This window comes from Physeter macrocephalus, unplaced genomic scaffold (genome assembly GCF_002837175.3).
Source record: "Physeter macrocephalus isolate SW-GA unplaced genomic scaffold, ASM283717v5 random_291, whole genome shotgun sequence".
Taxonomy (NCBI): domain Eukaryota; kingdom Metazoa; phylum Chordata; class Mammalia; order Artiodactyla; family Physeteridae; genus Physeter; species Physeter macrocephalus.
The window spans coordinates 29,943-56,337 of record NW_021145611.1 but is presented as its reverse complement, the minus strand read 5'-3'; the positions used below and the strand labels follow the sequence as shown (position 1 = coordinate 56,337).

At 60.3% G+C, this 26,395-nt stretch overlaps 3 protein-coding genes across 18 annotated transcripts in view; 2 read left to right on the top strand and 1 right to left on the bottom strand.

Moving 5' to 3' along the window:
• The window catches only part of OBSL1 (obscurin like cytoskeletal adaptor 1), a 22,675-nt gene extending 5,651 nt beyond the window's left edge, over positions 1-17,024 (top strand). Inside the window, exons 6-21 of one of the 15 annotated variants that reach the window (XM_024124724.3) lie at positions 253-525; positions 1,614-1,886; positions 2,531-2,803; positions 5,635-5,907; positions 6,912-7,187; positions 7,262-7,549; positions 7,738-8,013; positions 8,638-8,907; positions 9,047-9,319; positions 10,296-10,562; positions 11,416-11,528; positions 12,071-12,227; positions 12,405-12,566; positions 12,872-12,976; positions 13,283-13,555; positions 16,186-17,024. In XM_024124724.3, the coding sequence (XP_023980492.1) occupies positions 253-525; positions 1,614-1,886; positions 2,531-2,803; positions 5,635-5,907; positions 6,912-7,187; positions 7,262-7,549; positions 7,738-8,013; positions 8,638-8,907; positions 9,047-9,319; positions 10,296-10,562; positions 11,416-11,528; positions 12,071-12,227; positions 12,405-12,566; positions 12,872-12,976; positions 13,283-13,555; positions 16,186-16,259 (3,626 nt within the window). In that variant the 3' untranslated portion in view covers positions 16,260-17,024. The other 14 variants (XM_055082866.1, XM_028485157.2, XM_055082865.1 and 11 more) reach the window with 14 other exon arrangements.
• TMEM198 (transmembrane protein 198) lies at positions 14,565-20,801 on the bottom strand. The gene is made up of 6 exons (XM_055082867.1): positions 20,686-20,801; positions 20,348-20,567; positions 19,830-20,034; positions 17,043-17,618; positions 15,799-16,001; positions 14,565-15,445 (listed from the first exon to the last, which is right to left on the bottom strand). Exons 3-6 carry the CDS (start codon positions 19,993-19,995, stop codon positions 15,308-15,310), a joined length of 1,083 nt encoding a protein of 360 aa, XP_054938842.1. The 5' UTR covers positions 19,996-20,034; positions 20,348-20,567; positions 20,686-20,801; the 3' UTR covers positions 14,565-15,307.
• A 54-nt stretch (positions 20,802-20,855) lies between these two features.
• Positions 20,856-25,845, top strand: CHPF (chondroitin polymerizing factor). Of its 2 annotated transcripts, XM_028485164.2 has the most exons (5): positions 20,856-21,488; positions 22,002-22,031; positions 22,543-23,116; positions 23,626-23,805; positions 24,139-25,845. In XM_028485164.2, exons 1-5 carry the CDS (start codon positions 21,175-21,177, stop codon positions 25,396-25,398), a joined length of 2,358 nt encoding a protein of 785 aa, XP_028340965.1. In that variant the 5' UTR covers positions 20,856-21,174; the 3' UTR covers positions 25,399-25,845. The 2 variants fall into 2 exon arrangements, with proteins under 2 accessions (XP_028340965.1, XP_007122472.1); XM_007122410.4 differs by lacking the exon at positions 22,002-22,031.
• The last annotated feature ends 550 nt before the right edge of the window (positions 25,846-26,395 follow it).

The following is a 26,395-nucleotide window of genomic DNA, read 5'->3' as shown; positions in this document are numbered from 1 at the left end:
GCGGCATGTGGGATCTTCCCGGACCGGGGCACGAACCCGCGTTCCCCTGCATCGGCAGGCGGACTCTCAACCGCTGGGCCACCAGGGAAGCCCCCAAAACTAATTTTTAAAACCAACAAATGCATCGATGGCAATCATCCGGCCTGATGTGCCCACCCCCCTACCCTGAGCACGTACCCTGGAGTGGGGTGTTTATTGGGGTAGCAGAGCACAACTAGGGTGCCGTACGTGACCACACCTCTCCCCAAGCAGAGAGCCCGGTGCACATCCTGAGCCCCCAGGACAAGGTGTCGTTGACCTTCACAACCTCGGAGCGGGTGGTACTGACCTGTGAGCTCTCCCGGGTGGACTTCCCAGCGAGCTGGTACAAGGACGGGCAGAAGGTGGCGGAGAGCGAGTCGCTGGTGGTGAAGATGGATGGGCGCAAACACCGCCTGATCATGCCTGAGGCCCAGGTCCAGGACAGTGGCGAGTTTGAGTGCAGAACGGAAGGGGTCTCAGCCTTCTTCAGCGTCTCCGTCCAAGGTCAGGGACCGTGGCGGCCTGGGCTCCCCCCAGCTGAGGCTGACCCTGGGGGCTGTGCGAACCCTGCCCCCCCGGTCTGCCTGCTTGGGGGTCCCTCCCGAGGGGCCCTAGGGGGCAAGGGGACATGTTTGCAGATCACACTGCCCATGCACCACCCTCCAGCACACTTGGCCCCCATGTACCCTCTGCTGGCGGGAAAGTGGGGGGGCCTCGATTCAATTAAGGGAAGGGAGGTGGCAACTAACATTTGTTAGGCACCTACTAGCCAGCTCCTGTGCTGTGTACTTCAGATGTACACTTGCATTCAGCGTTCACAGCTACGTCGGGGGCAGCGTATCGCCATTCACAGATGAAGCAGCTGAGGTTTAGAGAGGTTATGCGGCTTGCTTACGGTCACACAGCAGCAAATACCCTAGCTGGGTTCATGCCCAGGACTGCTTATCCCACTGCCCCAGGCGGCCAGGGTCAAAAGGATGTTTTAGGTGCAGTGGTCCAGAGGCTCTCAGAAGCCAGTACACGTCTGGCTGCTTCAGAACCACCCTGGAAGCCATAAGTGCCTAGGCTCCCCCAGGCCTCCAGAGCCAGAATATCCAGGACAGAGCCGGGAGATCCACTCCTGGAGAACAACTCAGGAACCACTGATCCAGCTCCATCTTCTCACTTTGAGTGGCCCCATTGCCAGAAGGCCCCCTGGCCCCTGCCTGAATGTACCCAGTGACGGGGAACTCGCTACCTGTAGGGAGCGCTGCCTCACGGTATCACCACTAAATTGTTCCCACCTCTTCCCCGTCCTGCGATCAGCCCTCCTGGGGCTTCCTTGAAAAAGCAAGTATACGGCCCTGATGTGACCTGCGACAGTGACCTCCTCTCAGCCTAGACAAAGCCCTCTGTGTCCCCAGCCAACCCCCTCTGATCCTCCGGGAATTCACAGAGCCCTCCAGTGCCATGTGATCTGTCACGCCTCACCCGCCACGCCCTCAGTAGTCCGTGTCATTGCCCCAGAGCGCCCCGCCCCAGCCAAGCAGCCAGTGTGCACTCACGTCTCCTGTTTTGGGGTGTCTGTGTGACCCCATCTCTGCTCCCCCCAGACCCCCCCGTGCATATCCTGGATCCCCGGGAGCACGTGTTTGTGCACGCCATAACCTCCGAGTGCGTCATGCTGACCTGTGAGGTGGACCGGGAGGACGCCCCTGTGCACTGGTACAAGGACGGGCAGGAGGTGGAAGAGAGTGACTTCGTGGTGCTGGAGAACGAGGGGCCCCATCACCGCCTGGTGCTGCCCGCCGCCCAGCCTCCCGATGGGGGCGAGTTCCAGTGCGTCGCTGGGGACGAGCGCGCCTACTTCACCGTGACCATCACAGGTGGGGCTCCAGGCAGTCCACAGGAGGGGGACGGTGTGCCCTGCCCCTGCCTGGGCAGCTGGTACACTCCTGGGCCACTGTTCCCAGCCCCTGCCTCCCTTCCCCTAGCTTTCTCCCCAGCCCATGCTCTACACCCTGAGGTTCAGTCACCCGCAGAAAATGCATTGTCATAAACACACCAGTCACAGCTACATCAGTCAAGGGAAAGCCTGCCTTCTCTGTTCTGAAGATCCTCCAAGGGGAGCTTTAGGGGTGGCAGTTCTACCAGAGGGCAGGGTCTAGGGTGGGTGCGCCCAGGCGCTGGAGGGGTCAGAAGGTCTGAGGCCTGCAGGAGAGCCCAGCTCCATCTGGGCACCCAAGCCTCCTCTCCCCAGTCCTACCCTTCGTATTGTCCCTGTCCCAACCCAGAGAATGTAGAGAGTTTCTACAGCCGAGGCTGACACCACAGTCCCCACTGTGTCACCACCGTGCCCCAACTGTGAGTGACTGTCCGAGCAGCTCTGAGCCATGGTCCGAGGGAAGACCCTCTTCTTCAACACGCAGCCCACCTTCCAGGAGTAGGGAACAGGCGTGGATCAGGTGGGACAGCCAGGCACCTCGGCCCCAGCCCCTGACGCCCGGCCACAGCTGTCCCTGTCCTCCAGATGTCTCCTCGTGGATCGTGTACCCCAGCGGCAAGGTGTACGTGGCAGCCGTGCGCCTGGAGCGTGTGGTGCTGACCTGCGAGCTATGCCGGCCCTGGGCCGAGGTGCGCTGGACCAAGGATGGCGAAGAGGTGGTGGAGAGTCCCGCGCTGCTCCTGCAGAAGGAGGACACCGTCCGCCGCCTGGTGCTGCCCGCCGTCCAGCTGGAGGACTCGGGCGAGTACTTGTGTGAAATCGATGACGAGTCTGCCTCTTTCACCGTCACTGTCACAGGTGTGGGCCCACCCCAGCTGCCCGCGGTCACCAGAGCACAGTCCTGAGCCCTTGCGGGAGCTGGCCACATAGCCCCTAGCTAGCATGTGGGGGAGCGGGGAGGGGGGGGCTGCAGGTGCATGGACCGGGGGGGGGGGCCCTGCCCGGAAGACCCCAGGGTCCGTGTTCGAATAAGCAGGCTCCTCCCCGGCGCCCAAGGCCAGGAATAGCTATCCTCCACCGGCTCATTTGCTGAGCGCTTTCTGTGTGTCAGGCACTGGGCCAGGTGCTGCGGGTCACTGGTGCGTATTGCAGACATGGTCCCTGCTCCCAGCTGCCAGAGAGCTGGGGAGGCAGCCGTTAACCAGGGGTCGCAAACGGGCAGTCCCTAGGGCCCCATACAGCCCACAGGTATGTTTTGTTTGGCCTGCAGAGTCTTACCAAAGTCAGGACAGTTCAAATAACAACCCGGAGTTATGCGTCCTCTTGAAAAAGCCGAAGACCCGGCGCCTCTGGTCCCGCCTCCCCCCTTGGCGACGAACAGCTGGTGCTGAGTAGCAGCTGCCCCTGTAACACGGGGCCCACATTCCTCTGTCCCACCCTGCCCGCTGTTCCTTTTTGCTCCCCCCAGACCACTTCAGCCACTGACCTGACCTTACCTGGCCCCTCTGGGCATTTGAGTTTGCGACCCCTGTGTTTAACCAATAAACACGCAAATAAATGTACAGTGACACCTCGTGACAAGTGCTGTGAGGGATGAGGGCTCACGAGAGCAGAGCTGGAGGTCAGGGAGGGCCTCGGGGAAAGTCGGTCGCCATGCCACCCGGGGTGGGCTCCGGACACTCAGCAGCTCACAGACGCACACGCGCACATCTCTCCGGGAGTGCACAGACTGGCAGGAGAGCCGGACACATTAGAGGGTCTCAGAGTGAGGGTTGCCGGGTGTCGTGATAGGGTGCAGTGGGTACCCAAAGCTGGGGGCTGCTGACCTGGTTGGCAGGCAGGAAGTGCCTTCAAAGTGGCCATTTGGAGCAGCGGCTGAGTTAGCTAAGTGGGGGTCAGGGTTTGGGCTGAAGGTGGGGGGAGAATGTTCAAATCGGGAAAGCACAGGATGACTATGGAAGTGACGGTTCAGTGCCAGAAACTTTGGGACTGCAGCCCACAGCGCCAGTCCCAGTGTGTGTGTGAGGGGGATGGGGAGTGTGGGACCTAGGCAGCTGTGGGTGGCACAGAAGAAGCCACTGGCTGCACTGGAGCGACCATCCTGATGCTGGTATCATCTGGTTACCCTGCCCTGCCCCTGCCCTGCCCTAGGAACAATGCTTCAGCCTAGGCTTGAGCTTAGGGCCCCCCGACTCCCTGCACCCCAGATACTGCAGCCTGAAGCACACAAGTCACAAAGCCGAAGAGGCCTTTCTGCACATACTCTGTCCCGTAGTGAATCCCTTCCACCTCGCCCGCCCCAACCCCTGGCCAGACATAATGGCCGCAGACACACACGTTCCAGCTCATAACTGGCCTCCCCACAAAACACCAGATTCTTCATAAGAAGCTCACACAACACACCTTGTGTGGATCAGGAGAATCAAGTCTGATGCCAAGCTGAGGGCCCCAGCTGTGCAGGCACCCCAGCCCCATGGCTCCACCCCATTGTCACTCCACTGCCTCCGTCACCTCCCCCACCACTCAGGCAGCCGCACTCTGCAATCTCCTGGTGCTGCTGGGCCTCAGAGAACCAGCCTGCATCCTGTAGACTCTTAGAATAAGCCCAGTTAGGGAGGAGGCGGAGGCAAGGGCTGAGTGTGCACTGGTGGGCACATCTGCCCGTACACACCTCTGCCAAGACCTAGACCAGGAAGCTAGCAGTTCCCCAGCCCAGCCACAAGGGGGCCAAATGCTAAAGGAACACGAAAGTGTCCTGGAGACTTGATTCTGGGAGACCTCCAAGGTACGTGAAAGCATGGGCAGGCCCGGGCTCAGTGCACTGGTCACCACCAATATTGACATGGCTCCTTTCTGTGAAAGACTGACCACTCCAGAGCAGCTGGAGATGAACTAGAAACAGCATTTAATATCCCTGGGGAAATCTTAGGTGTTGACAACTCATGCATAGATGCAAAATTCAGTACTGAGTTTCCTGCAAGCCTTGGCTCGGAGTCCTTACCACTGCTTGCAGAGTCTGACCCTCCCTTTATCAGATGGTAGTTCTTCCTCCTGCCCTCGAGTAGGTATAGCCAGCTGTGACCATAAGGAAGTTGCTTAATCACACCATGCCTCAGTTGCCTCATCTGGGAAATGGGTATAAAATAATACCTACTCCTTAGGATTGCTACGAGGGTGTAAAGTGCTTATGACTGTTCCTGGAGCTCTAGCAAGCTGTATATAAGTACTTGCTATTACAAATCCGCCATCCCTTATCCACAATTCTGAAATTAAAAAAAAAAAAAACCCGCTCAAAATCAAAAGGCCTTTTGTAAGTTTGGTATTAAAAATCATTTCAGTAAAACCTGAACTTAACTCTGTGAAGCTATTTGTACTTTTTAATTAGCCTGCTTAGGGTGAATCTATCTGTATGTTACACTGCAGAAATGTTAATGGGATTGATTTTGGGGGGACCACAGTGGGGGCTGAGGGCGGTAGGTGATGTATGATAAACGCACCATTTCTGGACTCGGAAGCATTGTGGATTCTGTAGCACTTCTGGCCCCAGGGATTTCAGAGAACAGATTTTGGACCTATTGTTATCCTTGTTACCCTTATGATTGTGGGTGACCGGGACGTCATGCTGCCAGATGGCTCCAGGGAGGCTGACGGCGAGTTTGTGACAGGCTGTGGTTGTCCCCGCTCTGCAGAGCCCCCGGTGCGCATCACGTACCCCCGGGACGAGGTGACCTTGGTCGCCGTGAGCTTGGAGTGTGTGGTGCTGATGTGTGAGCTGTCGCGGGAGGACGCCCCCGTGCGCTGGTACAAGGATGGGCTGGAGGTGGAGGAGAGCGAGGCCCTGGTGCTGGAGAGTGATGGGCCCCGCCGCCGCCTGGTGCTACCTGCTGCCCGGCCCGAGGACGGGGGCGAGTTCGTGTGCGACGCTGGAGACGACTCAGCCTTCTTCACTGTCACCGTCACAGGTAGGCAGTCTCTGGGACACCCTGGGGAGGAAAAGAGGCAGGAGGCTGAGGGACAGACACCCAACCCTCCCAGTTCTTGCACCTTCAGGGTCCCTGACCGCTGCACACGGCTCTCCCCTTGTCCAGCCTTCCCCCTCCCCCAGCCTCCTCATTCTCAGCCATTAGAGAGCCCTGACTTGCCCAGATCATAGCAGGACAATGACCAGAGACCTGGTGGAGAGAGCCCAGCAATCAGGAGCACTCATGCATTCACTTATTCAACAAATACTGATGTGCTCAGCACTGTTCTGGATGCTGAGGGATACAGTAGTGAACCAAGGAGAGAAAACCTGTCTTTATGGAGCTTGCCTTCTCGTGAGAGTGGACAGACAGCACATAAGGAAAATAGATGGTTTTTCAGGTGGTGATCGGAGGCAGAGAGGCAAAGGGGATAGGAGGTGCGGGTGGGGTAGGGAGGGATGTGCATGGGGTCAGATAGATGTGGCTGTGAGTGCGGGTCTACCTCTTTTTTTCCCATGTGGCCTAGAGCAAGTCAGTTCTCTATTAAAGAGGCTTCAGGTCCTCATCTATAAAGGGAAGCCAACAATAGGGAGTGTCAGAAGTAGCTGAGAGGGAGCTTCCCTGGTGGCGCAGTGGTTGCGAGTCCGCCTGCCGATGCAGGGGACACGGGTTCGCGCCCCGGTCCGGGAAGATCCCACGTGCCGCGGAGCCGCTGGGCCCGTGAGCCACGGCCGCTGAGCCTGCGCGTCCGGAGCCTGTGCTCTGCAACTGGAGAGGCCACAGCAGTGAGAGGCCCGCGTACCACAAAAAAAAAAAAAAGGAAGTAGCTGAGAAAAGAGCTGCAGCGTGCTTAGGCGCAACACCTGGCCCACAGCGAGTGCCCGCGGATTGCAGGTGGCACCGTTCCCAAGAGCTGCACGGCACGAGGGCTGGGAATCTAGTGGGGAGGCAGGTAGAGGCCTGCTGGCCGAGCCCCCTCTCCCCTCTCTCTACCCACCCACCAGCCACTCCAGAGAGGATTGTGCATCCGGCGGCCCGCTCCCTGGACCTGCGGTTCGGGGCTCCAGGGCGCGTGGAGCTGCGCTGCGAGGTGGCCCCGGCTGGGTCCCAGGTGCGCTGGTACAAGGATGGGCTGGAGGTGGAAGCATCAGATGCCCTGCAGCTGGGTGCCAAGGGGCCCACGCGCACCCTGACCCTGCCCCACGCCCAGCCTGAGGACGCCGGGGAGTATGTGTGCGAGACTCGTGATGAAGCCGTCACCTTCAACGTCAGCCTGGCTGGTGGGTGCCCCCGGTCAGCCAGGGTGCGGGAGGTGGGGAGCGTCACCGAGCTGATACCTCTCCTCTCTGTCCAGAGCCCCCAGTCCAGTTCCTTGCCCCAGAGGCAGCCCCCAGCCCGCTCTGCGTGGCCCCCGGGGAGCCGCTGGTGCTGAGCTGTGAACTGTCCCGGGCTGGCGCCCTCGTCTTCTGGAGCCACAACGGGAGGCCGGTGCAGGAGGGTGATGGCCTGGAGCTCCAAGCCGAGGGCCCCCGCCGTGTCCTCTGCATCCGGGCTGCAGACCCGGTCCACGCGGGCCTCTACACCTGCCAGTCAGGGGCAGCCCCGGGGGCCCCCAGCCTCAGCTTCACCGTCCAAGTGGCTGGTGAGTATAGCCCGGGCAGGAAGCCTGAGAGTCGCACCCCGAAACCCATGAGTCTCCCGCTTCTCTAGCACACCTGGCCCACCCCCGGCCCCACCGCTGTCGGTCCCTTTCCCCGTCTTGCCTTCCCCTGCCCTCCTCCCAGCCCATGAGCCACTCCCTCCCGGTGACCCCCGGCTCTGAGCCCACAGAGCCCCCCGTGCGGGTGGTGGACCCCGAGGCAGCCCACACGAGGGTTCGCAGCACCCCAGGCGGGGACCTGGAGCTGGCGGTGCACCTCTCCGGGCCGGGGGGCCCTGTGCGCTGGTACAAGGACGGGGAGCGCCTGGCGAGCCAGGGGCGGGTGCAGCTGGAGCAGGACGGGGCGAGGCAGGTGCTGCGGGTGCAGGGGGCCCGGAGCAGGGACGCCGGGGAGTACCTGTGCGACACGCCCCAGGACAGCCGCATCTTCCTCGTCAGCGTGGAAGGTAACAGTGCACCCCTCACGCCCCAAGGGCCACATGCCCGAACCACTCTGGGCCCCCGTGCCCCGACCCCACCTCGCTGCCCCTGGCTCCAACCCATGCATGCGTGACTATTCCTGGGATGAGGGCTCAGGGCCCCCTTTTCCAGGAACCCTCAAATAATAGGAGCGGCACGGACCAGTGGTTAAAAGCAGGGCTCTGGAGTCAGAGCCGCCCACACCAGGTTCCAATCTGGATTCTGCTTCCCAGTAGTTGTATGACACTGGCAACTTGCTTAAACTCTCTGAGCCCCAGCTCCAAAGTGAAGGGATAGTGCTTGTCCTATAGGGCTGTTGTGACAGTTAAATGAGATAAATTGGGTCCATAGTAAATAACCTACTATTACTAGGGAGTCAGAGAGGTGGGTGCCAGGCCAGCATTGGGCGGAGGTGGCTAGGAGTAGCAGGGCGTTGACATCTTGTCCTCTGAAACACCTCATGGCTGACACACAGTAGGTCCTCAGGAAGGTTCTGTTCAATAACTGGAGGATGAGGGCCTGTTACTGGAGATGAGGGGATGAAAAGGGGATGAGGATGAGGGAGGTGGAAAGACCCAGCCCACCTCACTGCCTGACCCCCCCCCCCCCAGAACCACCGCCGGTGAAGCTGGTCTCGGAGCTGACACCACTCACTGTCCACGAGGGTGATGATGCCACGTTCCGGTGTGAAGTCTCCCCACCAGAGGCCGACGTCACTTGGCTGCACAATGGGGCCATTGTCACCCCAGGGCCCCAGCTAGAGATGGCCCAGAATGGGTCAAGCCGCATATTGACCGTGCGAGGCTGCCAGCTTGAGGACGCAGGGACTGTGACTGCCCAAGCAGGGGGCACGTCCACAAGTGCCCGGCTCCACGTTCGAGGTTTGGTCCCGATGGAGACACAATGGTCTTGTTCCTGAACCTATCCTCCCAGCCCCGGCCATAACAGGGGACAGATCCCTGAGAGGGAGCAGGGGGTCAGCCCACCAGGCTCCATGCCCCCCTCTCTCTTTCTCCCCAGAGACGGAGCTGCTGTTCCTGCGGCGGCTGCAGGACGTGCGGGCAGAGGAAGGCCGGGACGTGTGCCTCGAAGTAGAGACAGGCCGAGCGGGTGCGGCAGGGGCCGTGCGCTGGGTGCGAGGTGGGGCACCCCTACCACCCGACCCCCGCCTGTCCACGGCCCAGGATGGCCACGTCTACCGCCTCTTCATCCACGGCGTCATACTGGCCGACCAGGGCACCTACGGCTGTGAGAGCCACCACGATCGCACCCTGGCCAGGCTCAGCGTGAAGCGTGAGTGCCCCGTCCTCTCCTAACACATCGCCCGCCCTGTGGCACGGTCTCTCCTGGCTGGCCCAGGGCCCCTCAGACCCCCACCAAAGTGCCCCTCGCCACAAGGCAAGTCAGCCCTGGCTGACCTCCAGGAGCGTGACCTGAAGCAGCCTGCCCAAAGCAAAACTCTCCTTTTTCTAATGTTTTCTATTTACCTTAGAAGTCCATGTGGATTTTGCATTCCATTTCTTATGTCCAAGATGGCTTTGCTATAAACGTAAATATTATACTCCAGAAAGACTTGCCGTGTTTATCCTTCAGTCACCTGCCCCAGGATACATGGGCCCAGCTGAGAAGCAGGGATGGTTGGCAAACAGCACCCACACCCCCAAGATGGAGCCCTCTATTAACTGTGTGACCTCATGCAAATTACTTAACTTCTCTGAGCCAAGTTTTCTTTAAAAAGGGTCTTTGGGAACATTGATTGGGATAATATGAGAAATACCCACAGAGAGCTTGGTAAATGGTTGTTGGTGATGTGTATTCTCTTCTAATTTATTTCATTCATTTAATCACAATAAACCCATGTCTCAATGCTATTAACCTTGTATAGCTGGGGAAACTGAGGCCCAGAGAGGTCAAGCAATTTGCCAAAGGTTACACAGCACACAAACTATGTGGCAGGGTCCAGTCCTGGTGTGTCTGACTTCAAATTCTGTGCTTCCTCCAGTGTCACAGCACCCCTCACCCAAACTCCTCACCCCGCTAACCACACATCACCCCCTTCATGTATCTCCTCTCTCCACCCAAGTCTGAATGGCTCTGCACCCTGGTTCTGAACTTTGTTCTATAGGGCCTTACGAGGTTGGGTGTTAGGGGTGGTGCAGGCAGAGCCAAGGTGCGTGTGTGGCGGGCGGGGGTCGGGTGGGGGGGGCCCGAAAGCCCCGCCCAGATTTGGAGCCCTCATCCTCCCTCTTCCCCCATCTCCTCCCACTAGCAAGGCAGCTAAGGGTGCTGCGGCCTCTGGAGGATGTGACCGTCATCGAGGGGGGCAGCGCCACCTTCCAGCTGGAGCTGTCCCAGGAGGCTGTGACCGGGGAGTGGGCCCGGGGTGGAGTCCGGCTGCAGCCGGGGACCACGTGCCAAATTCACGCAGAGGGCCACGCTCACTGCCTGGTACTCAGTGGCCTGGGCCTGGCCGACTCGGGCTGCATCTCCTTCACTGCGGATGCCCTGCGCTGTGCAGCCAGACTCACTGTGAGAGGTGCGGCCTCTGGAACCGCTGCCTGCCTGCTGACTGCTCTGGGTGTGATTCTACCCATCCCACTACCTGTGTGGCCCCCACTGACCCTGTCCCAGTGTGGCCCCCACTGACCTCCCTGCCAGAGTTTGACTCCCCTGACCCTTTGGCCATGTGTGGCCCCAGTGAGTGCCCTGCCTGAGTGTGTCTCCACCAACCCCAGTGTCCCAGTGGACCACTGACTGTGCTGCTGTGAGGTGCTTGTGCCGGTGTGGTGTCTGTTCGCCTGACCATGGCCCTGTGGGCCACTCTGAGTGTGAGCCCACTGACCGCGCCTGCCTGCTGCAGCCCCTCTGCCTGAGGGTGCCCCTCTCACCAGCCAAGTCCCACCAACCCACTGACTATGCCAAAGGGTGACTCCATTGGCAACTCTGCTTCAGTGTCCCCCATTTTTGCTTGCAGCCCTGGTGTGTTCCCCACCGACCACATCTGCTCTAGGGTCCCCCCATTGCTCCTGTGAACCCATGGTGTCCCCCACTGGCCAGTGTCTCCTGTCCATTCCAGCCAGTGTAGCCCCCACTGACCACGCTTGCCTATGGGTAACTCCACTGGCATCTCTGCTCCAGTTTCCCTATGCCCCTCTAGCCCCAGCATGTCCCCCCCACTGACCACCTTAAATGTGACCGACCCCCAGCGGGCCATTCCTACCCTGTTGACCCCTCTGATACCACTGTGTCCCCCACTGACCAGCATCCCCTTTGGACCACTTTGTCCCAGCATGCCCCCCACTCAATGGTGGCCTCTGTTGATCACCTTGTCTAAATGTGCCCACCAGTGACCCCTTGTGCCAAATGTGTCTGCCTTCTCCCACTCCCAGAGGCCCCAGTGACCATTGTGCAGGGGCCACAGGACCTAGAAGTGACCGAGGGTGACACAGCTACTTTCGAGTGTGAACTTTCCCAGGCCTTGGCTGATGTCACCTGGGAGAAGGTCAGAGCCCAGCCCCAGCCCAGCCCACCTCGGCATCATAACAGCAATAACAACCCCCAACAGAAATAACTATTACTCACTGAGCCATGCGCCTGGCACTGTGCTAAGATTTACTCTACATTTAATCCTCTAAACCTTACAGCAGCCCTATGAGGCAGGTCTTATTATCTCCATGTTATCTATAAGGAGACTGATGCGCCGTGGGGTGAAGTATTGCCCAGGGGCAGACGTAGAGCCCATATTTGAATCCAGGTTTCCTGATTCCAGAATCCACACGCATGGCTGGTATGAGCAGTACATGACTCTAGGCTTCCCGCGCCTGTGGCTCCCTTCTCAGCCCTAACGTCCCCAAAGGGTGACACATTCCCAGTGAGACTCCTGGCGAGGTCCCGGAAGGCGCGGGGCGGCCCTGCTCCACAGCATAAACGTGCCTCGAAAAACCGCTTGGCATAAACAGAGGGAGCGGCAGCCTACGAGGAGGGCAGGGGCCGTCTGTGCCCAGACGAGCTTTCACCGCGACCCTTTGCAACTCCCGCCCCCAGGACGGGCAGCCGCTCACCCCCAGCCCTCGGCTCAGACTCCAGGCCCTCGGCACCCGCCGCCTTCTCCAGCTGCGACGCTGCGGTCCCTTGGACGCCGGGACCTACAGCTGCGTGGTGGGGATGGCCCGAGCCGGGCCCGTCCACCTGGTGGTGCGCGGTGGGTACCGGGTGCTGCCCGGGCGGGGCACTGCTGTGGGTTGCGGGGGCTGCGGACCGGACTTGCCCCGGGGTTCTGCTCCGGGGCGTCTAAGGAGGGGGGCGGGGCGTGGGCGGGGCGGGGGACCGCCCCCCTCCGCTCCGCCCCGCCCACCTCACGGCCCCGGCTCCGCCCCAGAGCGCAAGGTGTCTGTCCTCTCGGAGCTTCGGTCGGTGCGAGCCCGCGAAGGCGACGGAGCCACGTTCGAGTGCACCGTGTCGGAAGTCGAGACCACCGGGAGCTGGGAGCTCGGAGGCTGCCCTCTGAGACCCGGAGGCCGCGTCCGCATCCGACAGGAAGGTCTGACCGACTTTCTACCCGCTCTGGCCCCTCGCTGCCCCGCCCTACCAGGATAAGTCCCACCTCCTGGTCAAATGAGCCCCGCCCCACGGCCCAAGGAGCAGCCTCTCGATCTCTCCCTGGCCCCCAGCTCGGAGCCCTCGGTCCTGGACCTCCCCTCTTACCCCTCGGCATCTCAATTCCGCCCCGCCCAGCGCACATTTACCGCGTCCGAACCGACCCGGGGACCTACTCTGGCCCCACCCTCATCCCCGAACCCTCCCCAGAGGCGGCTCCGGCCTCGCTAGCGCCCCCTTCACCCCCAGGGAAGAAACACATTCTGGTGCTGAGCGAGCTGCGCGCGGAGGACTCTGGTGAGGTCCGCCTCCAGGCGGGACCCGCCCAGTCCGTGGCTCAGCTGGAGGTGGAGGGTAAGCAACTGGGGCATGGACGACCTGGAGTGAACACTGTCTCCCCCTGGAACTGGCAAGCTGGCGGCTGGTCCGAGGAACCCTACCTTCCCCACCCCTTCCTCCCGGGGCTCTCCGGGGGCGGATCACAGAGAGCAGTGTATTTCCTGGGGAGCAGGAGACTTTGGGTTGAGGGTAGAGAGAAACGGGGTGGTGGCATAGAGGTCTAAGACCAGGAATGGAGGCCACAGCGGGAGGGAAGATGCGTCACTCCTCCTGGGGCCCTGCGTGTCCCTGTTAACCTAAGCCCTCGTCCTCCACCCCCAGCATTGCCTCTCCAGATATGCCGCCGCCCCCCTCGCGAGAAGACAGTTCTGGTCGGCCGCCGCCGGGCGGTGCTGGAGGTGACTGTGTCCCGCTCGGGGGCCCAAGTGTGCTGGTTGCGGGAGGGGGTCGCGCTGTGCCCGGGAGACAAGTACGAGCTGCGCAGTCATGGCCACACCCACAGCCTGGTCATCCATGACGTGCGACCTGAGGACCAGGGCACCTACTGCTGCCAGGCCGGCCAGGACAGCGCCCACACACGGCTGCTTGTAGAGGGTGAGTAAAGCCGACGGGGCAGAGGTCAGAAAGGCAGGCCGGCTGGCCAGGGGTCTCCTAAGAGCTGGTGGGCTGAGACACACCTCCTGCAGGTTTTCCAAGACTTGGGACGGCAAGCTGGTTCTGAGATGTGTTGGAGGTGGGGAATGGGGATGCGGGAGATCACAGCCAGGGCTGCGGAGAGGAGGGAGTCCCGTGTTCTCAACAGGAACCACTTGGTTCAGGGCAGCTGTTTCCACCTTTCTACACCTCTTCCTGTCCGAGCTTCTCCTTACTCCCTCCTGCCTCTGGACCATGTTCGTCTCTCCTGAATGCCCCATTTGTACCCAAGTTCCTCTCCTTCCCACCTCCCAGCCCCTGGTCTGTGCCCCCCGCCTGTCCCTCACCCTCTCCTGCTCTCTGCCCAGCTGGCTTCTACCCATCAGCAAGCTGCACTCCGCCTGGGCAGAGGGTTTCTGCTAGTCCCATTTCTTTCCTCTTCCACTTAGGAGGTGCCCCCGCCCCGCTCCACCTGAACTCCTGTGTTCCCTTCAGGTGCCTACCTTCCCCACCTCTGACTGGCCACCCTCACTTTCCTGCCCCCACAGACAGCCCTGACAGAGGCCTAGAAAGGGTTGGTTCAGAGGGTGAGGGCCCAGCTCTTCCTGTGTGGGTGCCCCGGCTCTGCCAGGGGAGAGGAGTGTGGTGCCCACCGTCTCCCCAGCCCCACTCGCAGTCATTCCTCCGCAGGTAGCTAGGAGGACCGAACCAGGCCAGGCGGGTGCCCTCGGACAGCTTGGAAGGCGCATGCCCTTACCCTGGGAAGGGGTGGGGAGAGAGGGGAACCTGAGCTGTTGGGAGACAATAAAAGTGGTACAGCCCCTTTCCTGGCTCTCTGTGTGACGTGGGAGGGCAGAACTTGCCTGGAGCCCCTGTGTAGTGAGTGACACAGGGGACCAAGGGCTGCAGTGCTTCCATCTTGGCCCATGGAAGTGCCAGCCACCAAAGACCACCACTCCTGGCAGAAGCCTCACAGTTTGGCACGTTTATAAAAGATGTCAAACAGGGTGGGGTGGGGGGGGAGACAGAAGCATGAGGTGTCCAGGGTGGCATGACCGACACCAGACATGCACCGTGCATTTAAGCCCCTCCCCCAGCCCCCTTCCCTAACCCAGCCCAGAGCAGCACCCGCCCACCCCCATTCCCTGCCACTGCCCTCAGGCTGGTGGCTTGCAGAGGACAGGGGACCAGGGTGAGGGCTGCTGCAGTTTGCCCCATGGACAAGGACAAGAAGTCTCAGATGAGTCTGGCTGAGAGGTGGAGGCGATGGGGGAGGAAGGTAGACCTCCTCCACTTAGACATGCAGGAGAGTAGCCCGTGGGACCCCAGGAGTGGGAGAGGAAGCAGGGCCACCCTCGGAGAAGCCCTACCAATCAGAAATCTAAGGCAGGGGTCCCAGTGTCCTCTCCAAGCCCACCCCTCCACGCACACACACACAGGCGACACACTCACAACCCTGAGCACACCCCAGCGGGGCTCACACTCGCGTCCCTCAGGAGCCCCTCGGGAGCTTGGGAGGAGGCTCTCCCCTCAGGCCAGGCCGAGCCTGAGATAGGTCCTCCCTTCTGGCGGCCAGGCCATTCCTCTCCAGGGTGGGGAAAGAGACAGCCAAAGGCCACAGGCCCAGGCGGGCTGAGTCATGGCCCAGCGGGCCTCCCCAAGCTGGCAGAGCTGGTGACCGATGAGCGTAGGCGGGCAGGAGCAGAGAGACTGCTATACCCGCATGGGGGGCCCAGAGCAGGCTGTCAGCGGTCCCCGGGACCCGTACTCGTCGTCTGTGTCTGTGGGCCAGGCCATGAAGGAGCTCAGCGAGCTCCCTGTCTGCCGGTCCCGGAAGCTCTGGATGTAGCTCTGTGGGAGAGTAAGCACAGGTGTGAGAGTGCCACTGCAGACCCCTGCCCTGAAAGCCACCCAGGCAGACATCCTCAGTCTGCACTGTCACAAACCTGAGACGCATCATGGTCTGCTGTCGGTCTAGGACCTCACCACACCCAGAGTCCACAGCACTGAGACGCTACCCCCTACTATACCTCATTAAAACTCACGCTCAGGACACCTCTCCCCCACCCATCAGGCTCCCAGTACAGGGGTTACGATGGGTGGACAAGCGCTAGGCCTTCTAGACAGTGACCAGCCCCTGGGGAAGGCCCAGTCCTGCTTGGACAGAGTCTAAACACTCCCTTCTCCCCACTCGGGGTGCTCACCGGGGAGAGGATGTCTCCGTTGAAGCGTTTGATGGGTACCGGCCTGCGCCGATAAGCAGGGTCAGGGGGCCCAGGCCTTGGAGGAGCCCGGGAGCCTCTAGGGGGAGGCCTTGGGGGTCTCTTCTTGCGCCGCTTCTCCTTGCGCTCTTCCTGCTGCCGAATCCTCATGAGCTGCACACGACGGCGCTGCCGGCTGATGACCACTGTGCAGGGGTGGGCAGAGCAGGGTCTCAGAGGCCCGCGTCCCTCATCTCGCCCAAGCCTCCCTGTCCTTCTAACCTGAGGGCGCCAGGCTCCCAGATTCCCCTCATCCGAAACCTCTCCTCCTTTACTTTCCTGGTGGCCCACCTCCCAGATGGGACTTGCCACAGTTCTTTTCTTCCAAAGGTCTTTATGGAAGATTCCTAGACTCTAGGTGCCTGCTTCCCAGCTGCCACCCCTCTCCCAGTCTGGAGCCATAGGTGACTCACCGAGACCAGCCATCATCATCTCTCGACTGGACAACTAAGCTGCCTCCTCCGTGGTTCCCCTTCTATGCTTGCCTTCCCTGATGCTTTCTACACTCAGCAGCCAGAATGAGCATCCCAAATGCTAAATTAGATTATACCCTCCCTCCTTTAAACCTCCAGTGGCATCTCACCACCCATCTAATGAATCCAGAGTCCTCATCACGGCCCACGGTGCCCACACAATCGGCACCCCTCACTCACCACTCCCGCCCGACTTCCTCAGCAGGCCAAGCTCACTCCCCTCGCCCTTGCTATTCCCTCTTCTCGAGCTCTTTGCATGGCTGGCCCCTTATCCTTCAGGTCTCTGCTTAAATGTCACCTCTTCCAAGTGACCTTCCTTGGCCACCCTGTCTGTATTTCACATTACTCTGCACGTCTCTTTCGTATCACTCCACACAATGGGATAAATTATCATGTTAACTTGCGTGTCTAGTGTCTGTCTCCCCCACCCTGAAGGCAACCCCATCAGGGCAGGGGCCTTTTCTGCTTTGTCTCTGTTGCATCCCCAGTGCCTGGAATGGGCTTGGCGCAGAGCCGCTGCTCCATCTGTTGTTGTGGCAGGGATGGTGGCACTGAAGTGCCCGTCCCGGCACTGGAGCCGGTGAGCTCTCTTAACTCAGCTGAGGCCTTCCGCTGCTGGTGTGTACAGCTCCTTCCCCCATCCACCGTCGCTCAGACCCACCCCCCCTCAAGCACCCATTTCTCTCACGCCCACCCTGGCCTGGGCCTCCTCACCTTCCGTGTGCGAGTCCCTCTCGGCGGTCACCCGCCACTGCACCAAAACGCCCATCAGGCTGAGCAGGGGCCAAAGTGCCAGCAGGGCCCAGCTCCGCCAGCAGAGGGGGGGCACGGGGGCGGCCCGCAGACGCTCCACCGCGTAGCGGCCCAGCAGCAGCAGCTCGGCAAAGTAGTCGGCAGCCGTGGCGATGAGCGCGGCCCCCGTCACGGCGGTGGCCAGGGTGGTGAGCGGGCGGGGCCAGCGCAGCGTGAGCAGGGCGCAGAGCAGGCCGCCCCCCAGCAGCAGCCCCAGGGGGCCCCAAACAGAGCCTGGCTGGTAGTAGGGCGCGGAGCCCAGTAGGGCGGCAGCGGCGAGCAGCAGGCCGAGCAGCAGCCCCACCAGGAAGAGGCCCACGCTGCGCACCAGCATGGCCACCAGCCCGCAGAGCAGCCCGATGCCCAGCGCGATGCCTGCACTCGCCCCGGCGCTCAGCTGCGTCTCCAGCACCCGCTCGCGGTAGCACAGCAGGAAGATGACCACCGAGCCAAACAGCAACCCAGTGAGGAAGAGTACTGCCTTGAAGCAGCGGTAACCTGGAAGGGAACAGCGGCTAGTGAGAGACCAAAACGAGGTCACTGGGCTGGAGGTAGGAGGTCAGAGGGGTCAAGGACAAGGAATCCCAGGGGAACCAGAGGCAGGACACTAAGATCAGAAAATTGGGGGTCATTGGGGTCCTGAGGGCGGCAGTGAAGGGACCGCTGGGGTCAAGGAAGGTCAGAGAAATAGGCCATCGGGAGTCACTGGGAAAACAGAGAGACAGTCACTGAGATGAGTGTTGGATTTTTGAGATAGAGATAGATCACTGGCGTCAAGAGTGACTCAGTAATAGGGTCATTGGGGTCTTTGGGATCATCGAGGTCAGGGAGAGAGGCCACTGGGGTCACCGGTGGATCAGCAGTAGAGTCACTGGGCTCTTTAGAGAGGGACTGTTCAGAGCGATGAGGTATTTGGAAGTCAGAAAGAACTTGAGAGATGAGGTCACACGGGTTCAGAAAGATGAGGTCTTTTCATCTTCATCATCATGAGGGGAATTGACAGATGTGGAATCATTGAGAGTACGAAATGGTTTCTGAGCGAGAGTGATATTGAAGCCAGAGAAATGGAATCATTGAAATCATGGTGGGGGCAAACAGACAATGGGGTCATAGGGATTCCCCTGTGTTAGGAGTAATCGAGGGAGTCAGAGGGATGGAAGGTAATGAGATAGCTCGGGCGTAGTTAGGGCTCACTGGATCTTACAAGGAGTCATAGGGGGTCAGAGAGGATTATCGGGGGAAACAGTGGTTGTGGTGTTTCAGAAAAATGGAGGTTATAGGGCCATTAGGCCCATTAAGGGTACCGGGAAGTGTGAGGGACTTGTAGATCCTGAAAAGTTGAGAAGATGGAAGTCAGAGATGGGGGTCAAAGGGTCAGGGAGAGCCAAAGAGAAAGGTCATAAAGAGGAGAGTCCATTCTAAGAATGAGGGGAAGCACTGGAGTCCAGGAGGTTCTGGGGTTGGAAAGAGGAGTAGGGCATGCACAAGGGCTCAAAGAGTCCAAGAGCCCGAGAATGGGAGCCTCCAAGAAGGATAGGGTGTCAGGGAAGCCCAGGAGAGGGAATGGCAGGCCGCACCGAGCAACTGTAGAGGGAGTGGTTGGAATAGTGGAGGGGGCGAGGCGACACAGCCTCCTTGGAGACCCAGAATGTGTCCTGAGCCCTTAGAGGGGCTCTTCCCCTGCCCACTCCGCAGTTGTTTGGTCCAGAGTCTGCGGGTGGAAGTGGAGAGGCCATCTGGCTCCCATCCTGCCTACTATCCAGCCATTCTAGGGGGAGATGGAAAGGCCGCCGAGCACAAGTCCTGCCCCACTTCTGCTCAGCCTGGAACTCAGACCTCCAAGCCTCCTTTTCACTTCATCCAGCCACCTATAATGCTCTGCCTGGATGCCCAGCCCATAAAGCTCTCCTTTACCTGAAGTTCTGTACCTCTTGCTGTAGAGTCACTGGGCACTTACTCCACTAGACCATCTGGCACCTTGGTGCAAATTATAAAGAGTTGTGCCTTCCTCTAGGCAAAGCAGCCTTGTGCCAAGGTCTAGAGTTTGGCAAGTAGAGCATGGGCTGGATTTCAGCCCCCGCTTGCCTTTCCAACTGAACTCCCTTGTGCATCCTGGACAACTATCCACAGCAGCCCCAATTACTGGAGGCTGACTTGTACACACATCTCCATGTGTGTGACTCTAATATGTATCATTTAGCTTCCTCTAATATGTATCACGGATGTGAATGTTCCAGAAGTCTCTTCTTCATCAGACAATATGCCCTGTGGTAAGGGACCACGTTAACTCACCCTCCTAAATGTTTTCGATGCCTACCTAGCACAGTGACCTAAACACATCTTCACCACAATAGCTATTATTTATTGCGTGCTTACTAATTCTCACAGCGCCCCTGCCCCCCGTGTGAGACAAATATCTTTGTTCCCACTGTTCAGATGAGAAAACTGAGGCTTAGAAAGTTTAATGTGTCCAAGGCATCATAATTGGTAAAGTGCAGAACCAGGTTCAAATTCAAGCATGGCTAATTCAAAACCCTGTGTTCTCTAGGATCTAGAGTCTAAATTATCTACAAACGTGTGGGACGAAAAAAAGAGAAAGAAAGATAGTTCATGGTAGTGGTAAAGTTCTAAAGAAGGTTTGGGGTGCCTCAGGAAAATAACTTGAGGAAACAGTGGGGGGCCCGAGTGAGGAATGAGATGGGGTCTCACCGAAGAAGCAGTAGACGACTCCAAACAGACAGCACATGATGCAGACGAGGGCTGGCAGTGCCTGGTACCTGCGCTCCAGGGGCTGTTCGCAGGGTGCACCCCAGAAGGCATCATCTGGCTCGGGGGGCAGCAGCTGGAACCGAAGTGTCGCCGCAGTGCCCGGCATAGTGCTGGGAACAGTAGGGAGTCACCCTCCCACGTCAGCCTGACAGAGAGGAAGTTGGGGTCAAGGAGGAGTTGTGGGTCTCCACCAGGATGAGGGTGAGAATAGGAGTGGAGAACTAGGGAAGGACACAGTGGACAAAGGAGTGGTGCCCACATCACACAGCTCTGGAAGCATCCCTGAAGTAAGGGACAAAAGACAAAGGGGGGGAAAAGTGCCTGGCTAGAGGGAGCTGGGATGAAGAAGTTAAGAGGGGGACTGGGTTGCGGGGAGATGAGGGCAGTGTGCTGCCGGTGAGGAGGCAGCCAGGAGACTGGTCTGTGGGCGGCTAAATCTGGAATTGTCCAAGATCTACCTGGGCTGGAGGCGACCTGAGCTTCTGAGCGAAGGAGGCTCTCCGGCCGGGGTTGCCGGGCGCCTGAGGCTCCAGCTGACTGGTGTCCGGTAAAAGTCCGCGGTGAGGAGAAGGGGGCTGCTGGGCAGGAGGGACCGGTCCCTGCGCGGCGGCGACGCCGCTCCGCCTCCAACACCGGCTGGCACTCCAGTCCCGCGACGTCCGGGCACTGAGGCTGGGCCTGGGGAAGGGAAAGGAGCAGGAGCAGGGGCTCGGGCTGCCCCAGAGCCGAGGCCCCATGCCCTGAGCCCGCCCGCGGCCTTTGGTGCTGATGGACAGCTCCGGCCTCTGCTCCTTACGTCACTCAGGGCGCACCATCCAGGCAGGGGCGGGCTGCTTCTTACGTCACACAGGACGCACCAACCACGCCGGGGGGAGGTAGGGGACTCCGCCCCCGACGTCTGCCTCTCCCTCACTGAGGAGGGGGCACTTCCGGGGGTCCTTCCCCTTTAACCTCCCCCTTCTCCTCCCTCTCCGGTAGCCGGAGCCCGAGACACCACCCCGGGGGCGGGGCCCTCCCAGTGACACGTCGGACAGCGGCGGCCTCGGCTGAGGCTCCCGCGCCCAGCGCCGGGATCCGCGCGGTACCGAGCGGCGGCTGGAGGGCGATCGGAACGAGGCGCAGGGGATTCGGCTCGGGCCGCGGGCTCTGCTCGGAGGGGAGGGAGGGGGCCCGCCCGCTTGGCTCGGGCCCTTCGGATCCGCCCCCTCCCCGGTCCCGCCCCCTCGAAGCCTTCTCTTGCTGCTCTGGGGCTGCTCCAGGGCCGGGGGCCCGCGGTCCGGGCGCCATGCGGGCATCGCTGCTGTTGTCGGTGCTGCGGCCCGCAGGGCCCGTGGCCGTGGGCATCTCCCTGGGCTTCACTCTGAGCCTGCTCAGCGTCACCTGGGTGGAGGAGCCTTGTGGCCCAGGGCCGCCCCAACCCGGAGATTCTGAGCTGCCGCCGCGCGGCAACACCAACGCGGCGCGCCGGCCCAACTCGGTGCAGCCCGGAGCGGAGCGCGAGAGGCCCGGGGCCGGTGCAGGCGCTGGGGAGAACTGGGAGCCGCGTGTCTTGCCCTACCACCCCGCGCAGCCTGGCCAGGCCGCCAAAAAGGCCGTCAGGTAGGGATCAGACTCGCCAGTCCCACCCGCTGGGAACCGGCTGGGACGGACGCGCAGTGGAGGCCGCCAGGGGCTGGGTCAGGCCCCGGAAGGAAGGGTCTGACCGGCCAGGAAGTCTTTGGGCCCCGATAATTTCCGACGGCCCTGCTTCCCAGGGAGGTTTGCAGCCCATCTGAGGCCTCTCTGAGCCCCATCCAGGCCCGGGCAGAACTTGCCCGCCTCTGCCCTAAACCTGCTTGACCCCATGGACCCCCCGCCCCCCACAAAGGTCCTCATAGCTCCCTGGTTCGGTGTTAGGTTTAGAGAAATGACTAGTATATAGAGTGGGTGCATAGAGAGAGGGAAAGAGAAAAGAGAGAACTAGGATTACCTGTATCTCTTGTTCCTGGGTGGGCGCCTGGGGGAGGGGGGGCAGAGGTTTGTGGGAAAAGGGTGATGTACCCATTCCATTAATGCCTCTCTGCCAATGAGTTGAAATAATTTCTCCGAAGTAACACCGAGTTCAAATTCCAGTTCTGCAACTTACCTTCTGTGTTATGGAAGGTAAGTCACTGGAACCCCTGACCCCCCCCCAAACACATTCACTACATCTCTATGCCGTTTATTCTGTTACATCATTTATGTGATGTATTAGTGGTATAATGGCATATTATTTAGAAATAAGTGTGTACATGATGTGTGGAGCACCTATGTGCCAAGCATTTGGCTAAGTGCTTTAAAGAGATAAAATCAGCCCCATTTTACAGATGAGGCTACCCAAGGCTCGGATGGGTTTAATAACTTGCTCAAGGACTCAACCACTAAGTAATGAAACAGGGAGTCAGACCCCAAATATATCTCTCATATCTGCATGGATAATGCCGTCGCCCAAAAGCACTATGGTAAGGCCAGTATTTCACTTAAATACTCGTGATCCCTGGGGGGGAGTTGTTATTCTATCATAAATGAAACAGGCCCAAAGAGGACATGACCTGCCGGAGCCTGTGTATGCTGCCCTCTACCTGCCCTGTTGTCTTTTTAGTAACCTTGTGCCATCTTCTTCCCCCACCCCCAGGACCCGCTACATCAGCACAGAGCTGGGCATCAGGCAGAGGCTGCTCGTGGCGGTGCTGACCTCACAGGCCACGTTGCCCACACTGGGCGTGGCTGTGAACCGCACGCTGGGGCACCGGCTAGAGCGTGTGGTGTTCCTGACAGGCTCGCGGGGCCGCCGGGCACCACCGGGGATGGCCGTGGTGACGCTAGGCGAGGAGCGGCCCATTGGGCACCTGCACCTGGCACTGCGCCACCTGCTGGAGCAGCACGGCAACGACTTTGACTGGTTCTTCCTAGTGCCCGATGCCACCTACACCGAGGCGCACGGACTGGCTCGCCTAGCTGGCCACCTCAGCCTGGCAGCCTCTGCCCACCTCTATCTGGGCCGGCCCCAGGACTTCATCAGTGGAGAGCCCGCCCCAGGCCGCTACTGCCACGGTGGCTTTGGGGTGCTGCTGTCACGCACACTGCTGCAGCAGCTGCGCCCCCACCTGGAAGCCTGCCGCAACGACATCGTCAGTGCGCACCCGGATGAGTGGCTGGGCCGCTGCATCCTCGATGCCACTGGGGTTGGCTGCACTGGCGGCCACGAGGTAGGAAGATAAGCTACCCCACTGGTGCCTCCTGTCTGGGCGTGTGCACTTCCCCCTGAGAGGCAGAGGGTGTGGTTGGAGATATGGGCGGGGGTTTCCATGCAGTTCTGTCATCTTCTATCCCTGTGACCTTGGATAAATTACTGAATCTCCTGAGCCTCGGTATCCTCATCCATACCAATGGAAATAATTTTTTCTCAGGGTTGTTATAAGGATTAGAAAAAATAAGGGAGCCTTGCACATAGTAGGTGTTTGGTGTTGGCCATTATTATTTTATTTGAGCCCCTGGACAGCTCTGAGATAGGATGCATGCCCGTTTCACAGATGAGCTAGCAGAGGCTTGCTCAAGGTCACACAAGCTCACAACTGGTCAAGGTAGACTGAAGCCCACAGAATTCTGACCCCAAGTCCACAACAGGTCATAGGATGGAGAGATGAGACACAAACTATGGGGTGGGGTGGGGGGGCGACTGTCCCCTCACGTTTCCCACTTCCCTTCCTCTCCCCAGGGAGTCCACTATAGCTACCTGGAGCTGAGCCCTGGGGAGCCCGTGCAGGAGGGGGACCCTCGTTTCCGCAGTGCCCTGACAGCTCACCCTGTCCGTGACCCTGTGCACATGTACCAGCTGCACAAGGCTTTTGCCCGAGCTGAACTGGAACGCACATACCAGGAGATCCAGGAGTTACAGGTATGGTCTGGGCTGGAGGTGGGGGTGGTGAGGGCATCCTGAGAGGTCTCAGAGATCCCAGGGAAATACAAAATTAGCACAAGAATCACAGAACAAACCTGCTTCCCAGTCCCTGTCTGCTTCTACCTTTTCTCTGGAGCCTCTCCAGAGACCCCCATTTAACTCTCAGGCTGCCTCCATCTGGGGAAAGAATAAGTGGGGGCCCTGGGTAGGCAGAGGTTGGCAAGGGACTGGGAACCTGTCCTGAGTGGCACCTTCTGCCTGCCCGGCCCCCCAGCTGTGTGCTGGCCCCTGTGGTCTATGCCTCGCTCATGGCCTGTTCCTCCAACCCAGTGGGAGATCCAGAACACCAGCCGTCTGGCAGCGGATGGGGAGCGGGCAGCCACCTGGCCCGTGGGCATTCCAGCACCGTCCCGCCCAGCTTCCCGCTTTGAGGTGCTGCGCTGGGACTATTTCACAGAGCAGCATGCTTTCTCCTGCGCTGATGGCTCGCCCCGCTGCCCACTGCGTGGGGCTGACCAGGCTGATGTGGCCGACGTTCTGGGGGCAGCCCTGGAGGAGCTCAACCGCCGGTACCACCCGGCCCTGCGGCTCCAGAAGCAGCAGCTGGTTAATGGCTACCGACGCTTCGATCCTGCCCGGGGTATGGAGTACACACTAGACTTGCAGCTGGAGGCATTGACCCCCCAGGGTGGCCGCCGGCCCCTCACCCGCCGAGTGCAGCTGCTACGGCCACTGAGTCGCGTGGAGATCTTGCCCGTGCCCTATGTCACCGAGGCCTCGCGTCTCACCGTGTTACTGCCACTGGCTGCAGCCGAGTGTGACCTGGCCCCTGGCTTCCTGGAGGCCTTCGCCGTGGCCGCACTGGAGCCTGGCGATTCTGCGGCAACCCTGACCCTGCTGCTACTGTATGAGCCACGACAGGCCCAGCGGGCGGCTCACGCCGATGTCTTTGCACCTGTCAAGGCCCGTGTGGCAGAGCTGGAGCGGCGTTTCCCCGGTGCCCGGGTGCCCTGGCTCAGCGTGCAGACAGCCACACCCTCACCGCTGCGCCTCATGGATCTGCTCTCCAAGAAGCACCCACTGGACACGCTGTTCCTGCTGGCCGGGCCAGACACGGTGCTCACCCCGGACTTCCTGAACCGCTGCCGCATGCATGCCATCTCTGGCTGGCAAGCCTTCTTTCCCATGCACTTCCAGGCCTTCCACCCGGCCGTGGCCCCACCCCAGGGCCCGGGACCCCCTGAGTTAGGCCGAGACACAGGCCGCTTTGATCGCCAGGCGGCCAGCGAGGCCTGCTTCTACAACTCCGACTACGTGGCGGCCCGAGCGCGGCTGGCGGCGGCCTCGGAGCAGGAGGAGGAGCTGCTGGAGAGCCTGGATGTGTATGAGCTGTTCCTGCGCTTCTCCAGCCTGCATGTGCTGCGAGCGGTGGAGCCCGCGCTGCTGCAGCGCTATCGGGCCCAGACGTGCAGCGCGCGGCTTAGCGAGGACCTGTACCACCGCTGCCGCCAGAGTGCGCTCGAGAGCCTCGGCTCCCGCACCCAGCTGGCCATGCTGCTCTTCGAGCAGGAGCAGGGCAACAGCACCTGACCCCGCCCTGCGCCCCTGAACCCTGGCAAGGCGGTGCCCCGCCCCGCTCTTCCCCAGCCACCCGGAGCCACCTGCCAGCCTCGCAGGACAGGGCTGGCCGCAGCCTCAGACCCCAGGGCAGCCCGCTGGCCCCCTCTCTCTGGCTTGGGGGACCCTTGGGCTTAGAGCAAGCCCTGGAAGAGGTACTCTTGGAGCCACCCCTTTCTGCCCCAAACCCGGTCTCCCTGCCCTCTTGACGCTGCTGATTCAGGCTGTGGCCTCCGAGTATTTATGCAGTGCAATCTGCCTGACGCCAGCCCCGCCTTCTAGGGTCCCCTGGGGGGCTGGGCTGTAGATGAGTTGTTGGAGAAGCGGGGGAGCTGAGAGAGGAGGGGCAGTGTCTCCCAGTTTCTCTCCTCTGCAGTCCTGATGAAGCTCCCTGCCTTTAATAAACTGGCTGAGTGTGGACTAATGGTTCTTTTTTTTTTTTTCTTTTTTTAAATATTTATTTATTTGGCTGCGCTGGGTCTTAGTTGCAGCACATGGTATCTTCATTGTGGCATGCGGGACTTTAGTCGCGGCGTGGTGGCTCTTTTAGTTGTGGCATGTGGGATCTGGTTCCCTGAACAGGCATCGAATCCGGGCCCCCTGCACTGGGAGCACAGCGTGTTAACCACTGGACCACCAGGAAGTCCCGGCTAGTGATTCCTGAGTTTTTGAAAGGCAGGCATGGGGACAGGGAGGGCTTTGAGGATGGAGGCTCCTTGTCCTGGCTGGGGCCTGTATTTCCTTTTCCCAGGGACCAAGTCATGCATATGCCCAGCCCCGCCCCAGCTCCCAGCTTAGTCACATATACACACAGAGAATTCTTTATGCCTCTTTATTCCCAACTTTGTCAGCACTTTATAAAACCAGACTGGAGGCAGAGAGGCCTGAGAAGGCCCCCTTCCCCACCCCCAAGCTCAGCCAAGTTCTGAAAGATCTGCCTCTCCCTGTGGAGGGGACTCTGGGAGTGGGG

Coding starts and splice junctions, on each gene's coding strand:
- TMEM198 (XM_055082867.1), bottom strand. CDS start 19,995: ATGCCGGGCACTGCGGCGACACTTCGGTTCCAGCTGCTGCCCCCCGAG. Junction 17,619..19,829: donor AGTCGTCTACTGCTTCTTCG/GTGAGACCCCAT, acceptor GTTCCCTTCCAG/GTTACCGCTGCTTCAAGGCA. Junction 15,446..15,798: donor ACGGAGACATCCTCTCCCCG/GTGAGCACCCCG, acceptor ACTCTCCCACAG/AGCTACATCCAGAGCTTCCG.
- CHPF (XM_028485164.2), top strand. CDS start 21,175: ATGCGGGCATCGCTGCTGTTGTCGGTGCTGCGGCCCGCAGGGCCCGTG. Junction 22,032..22,542: donor TACCTTCTGTGTTATGGAAG/GTAAGTCACTGG, acceptor CCCCACCCCCAG/GACCCGCTACATCAGCACAG. Junction 23,806..24,138: donor AGGAGATCCAGGAGTTACAG/GTATGGTCTGGG, acceptor CCTCCAACCCAG/TGGGAGATCCAGAACACCAG.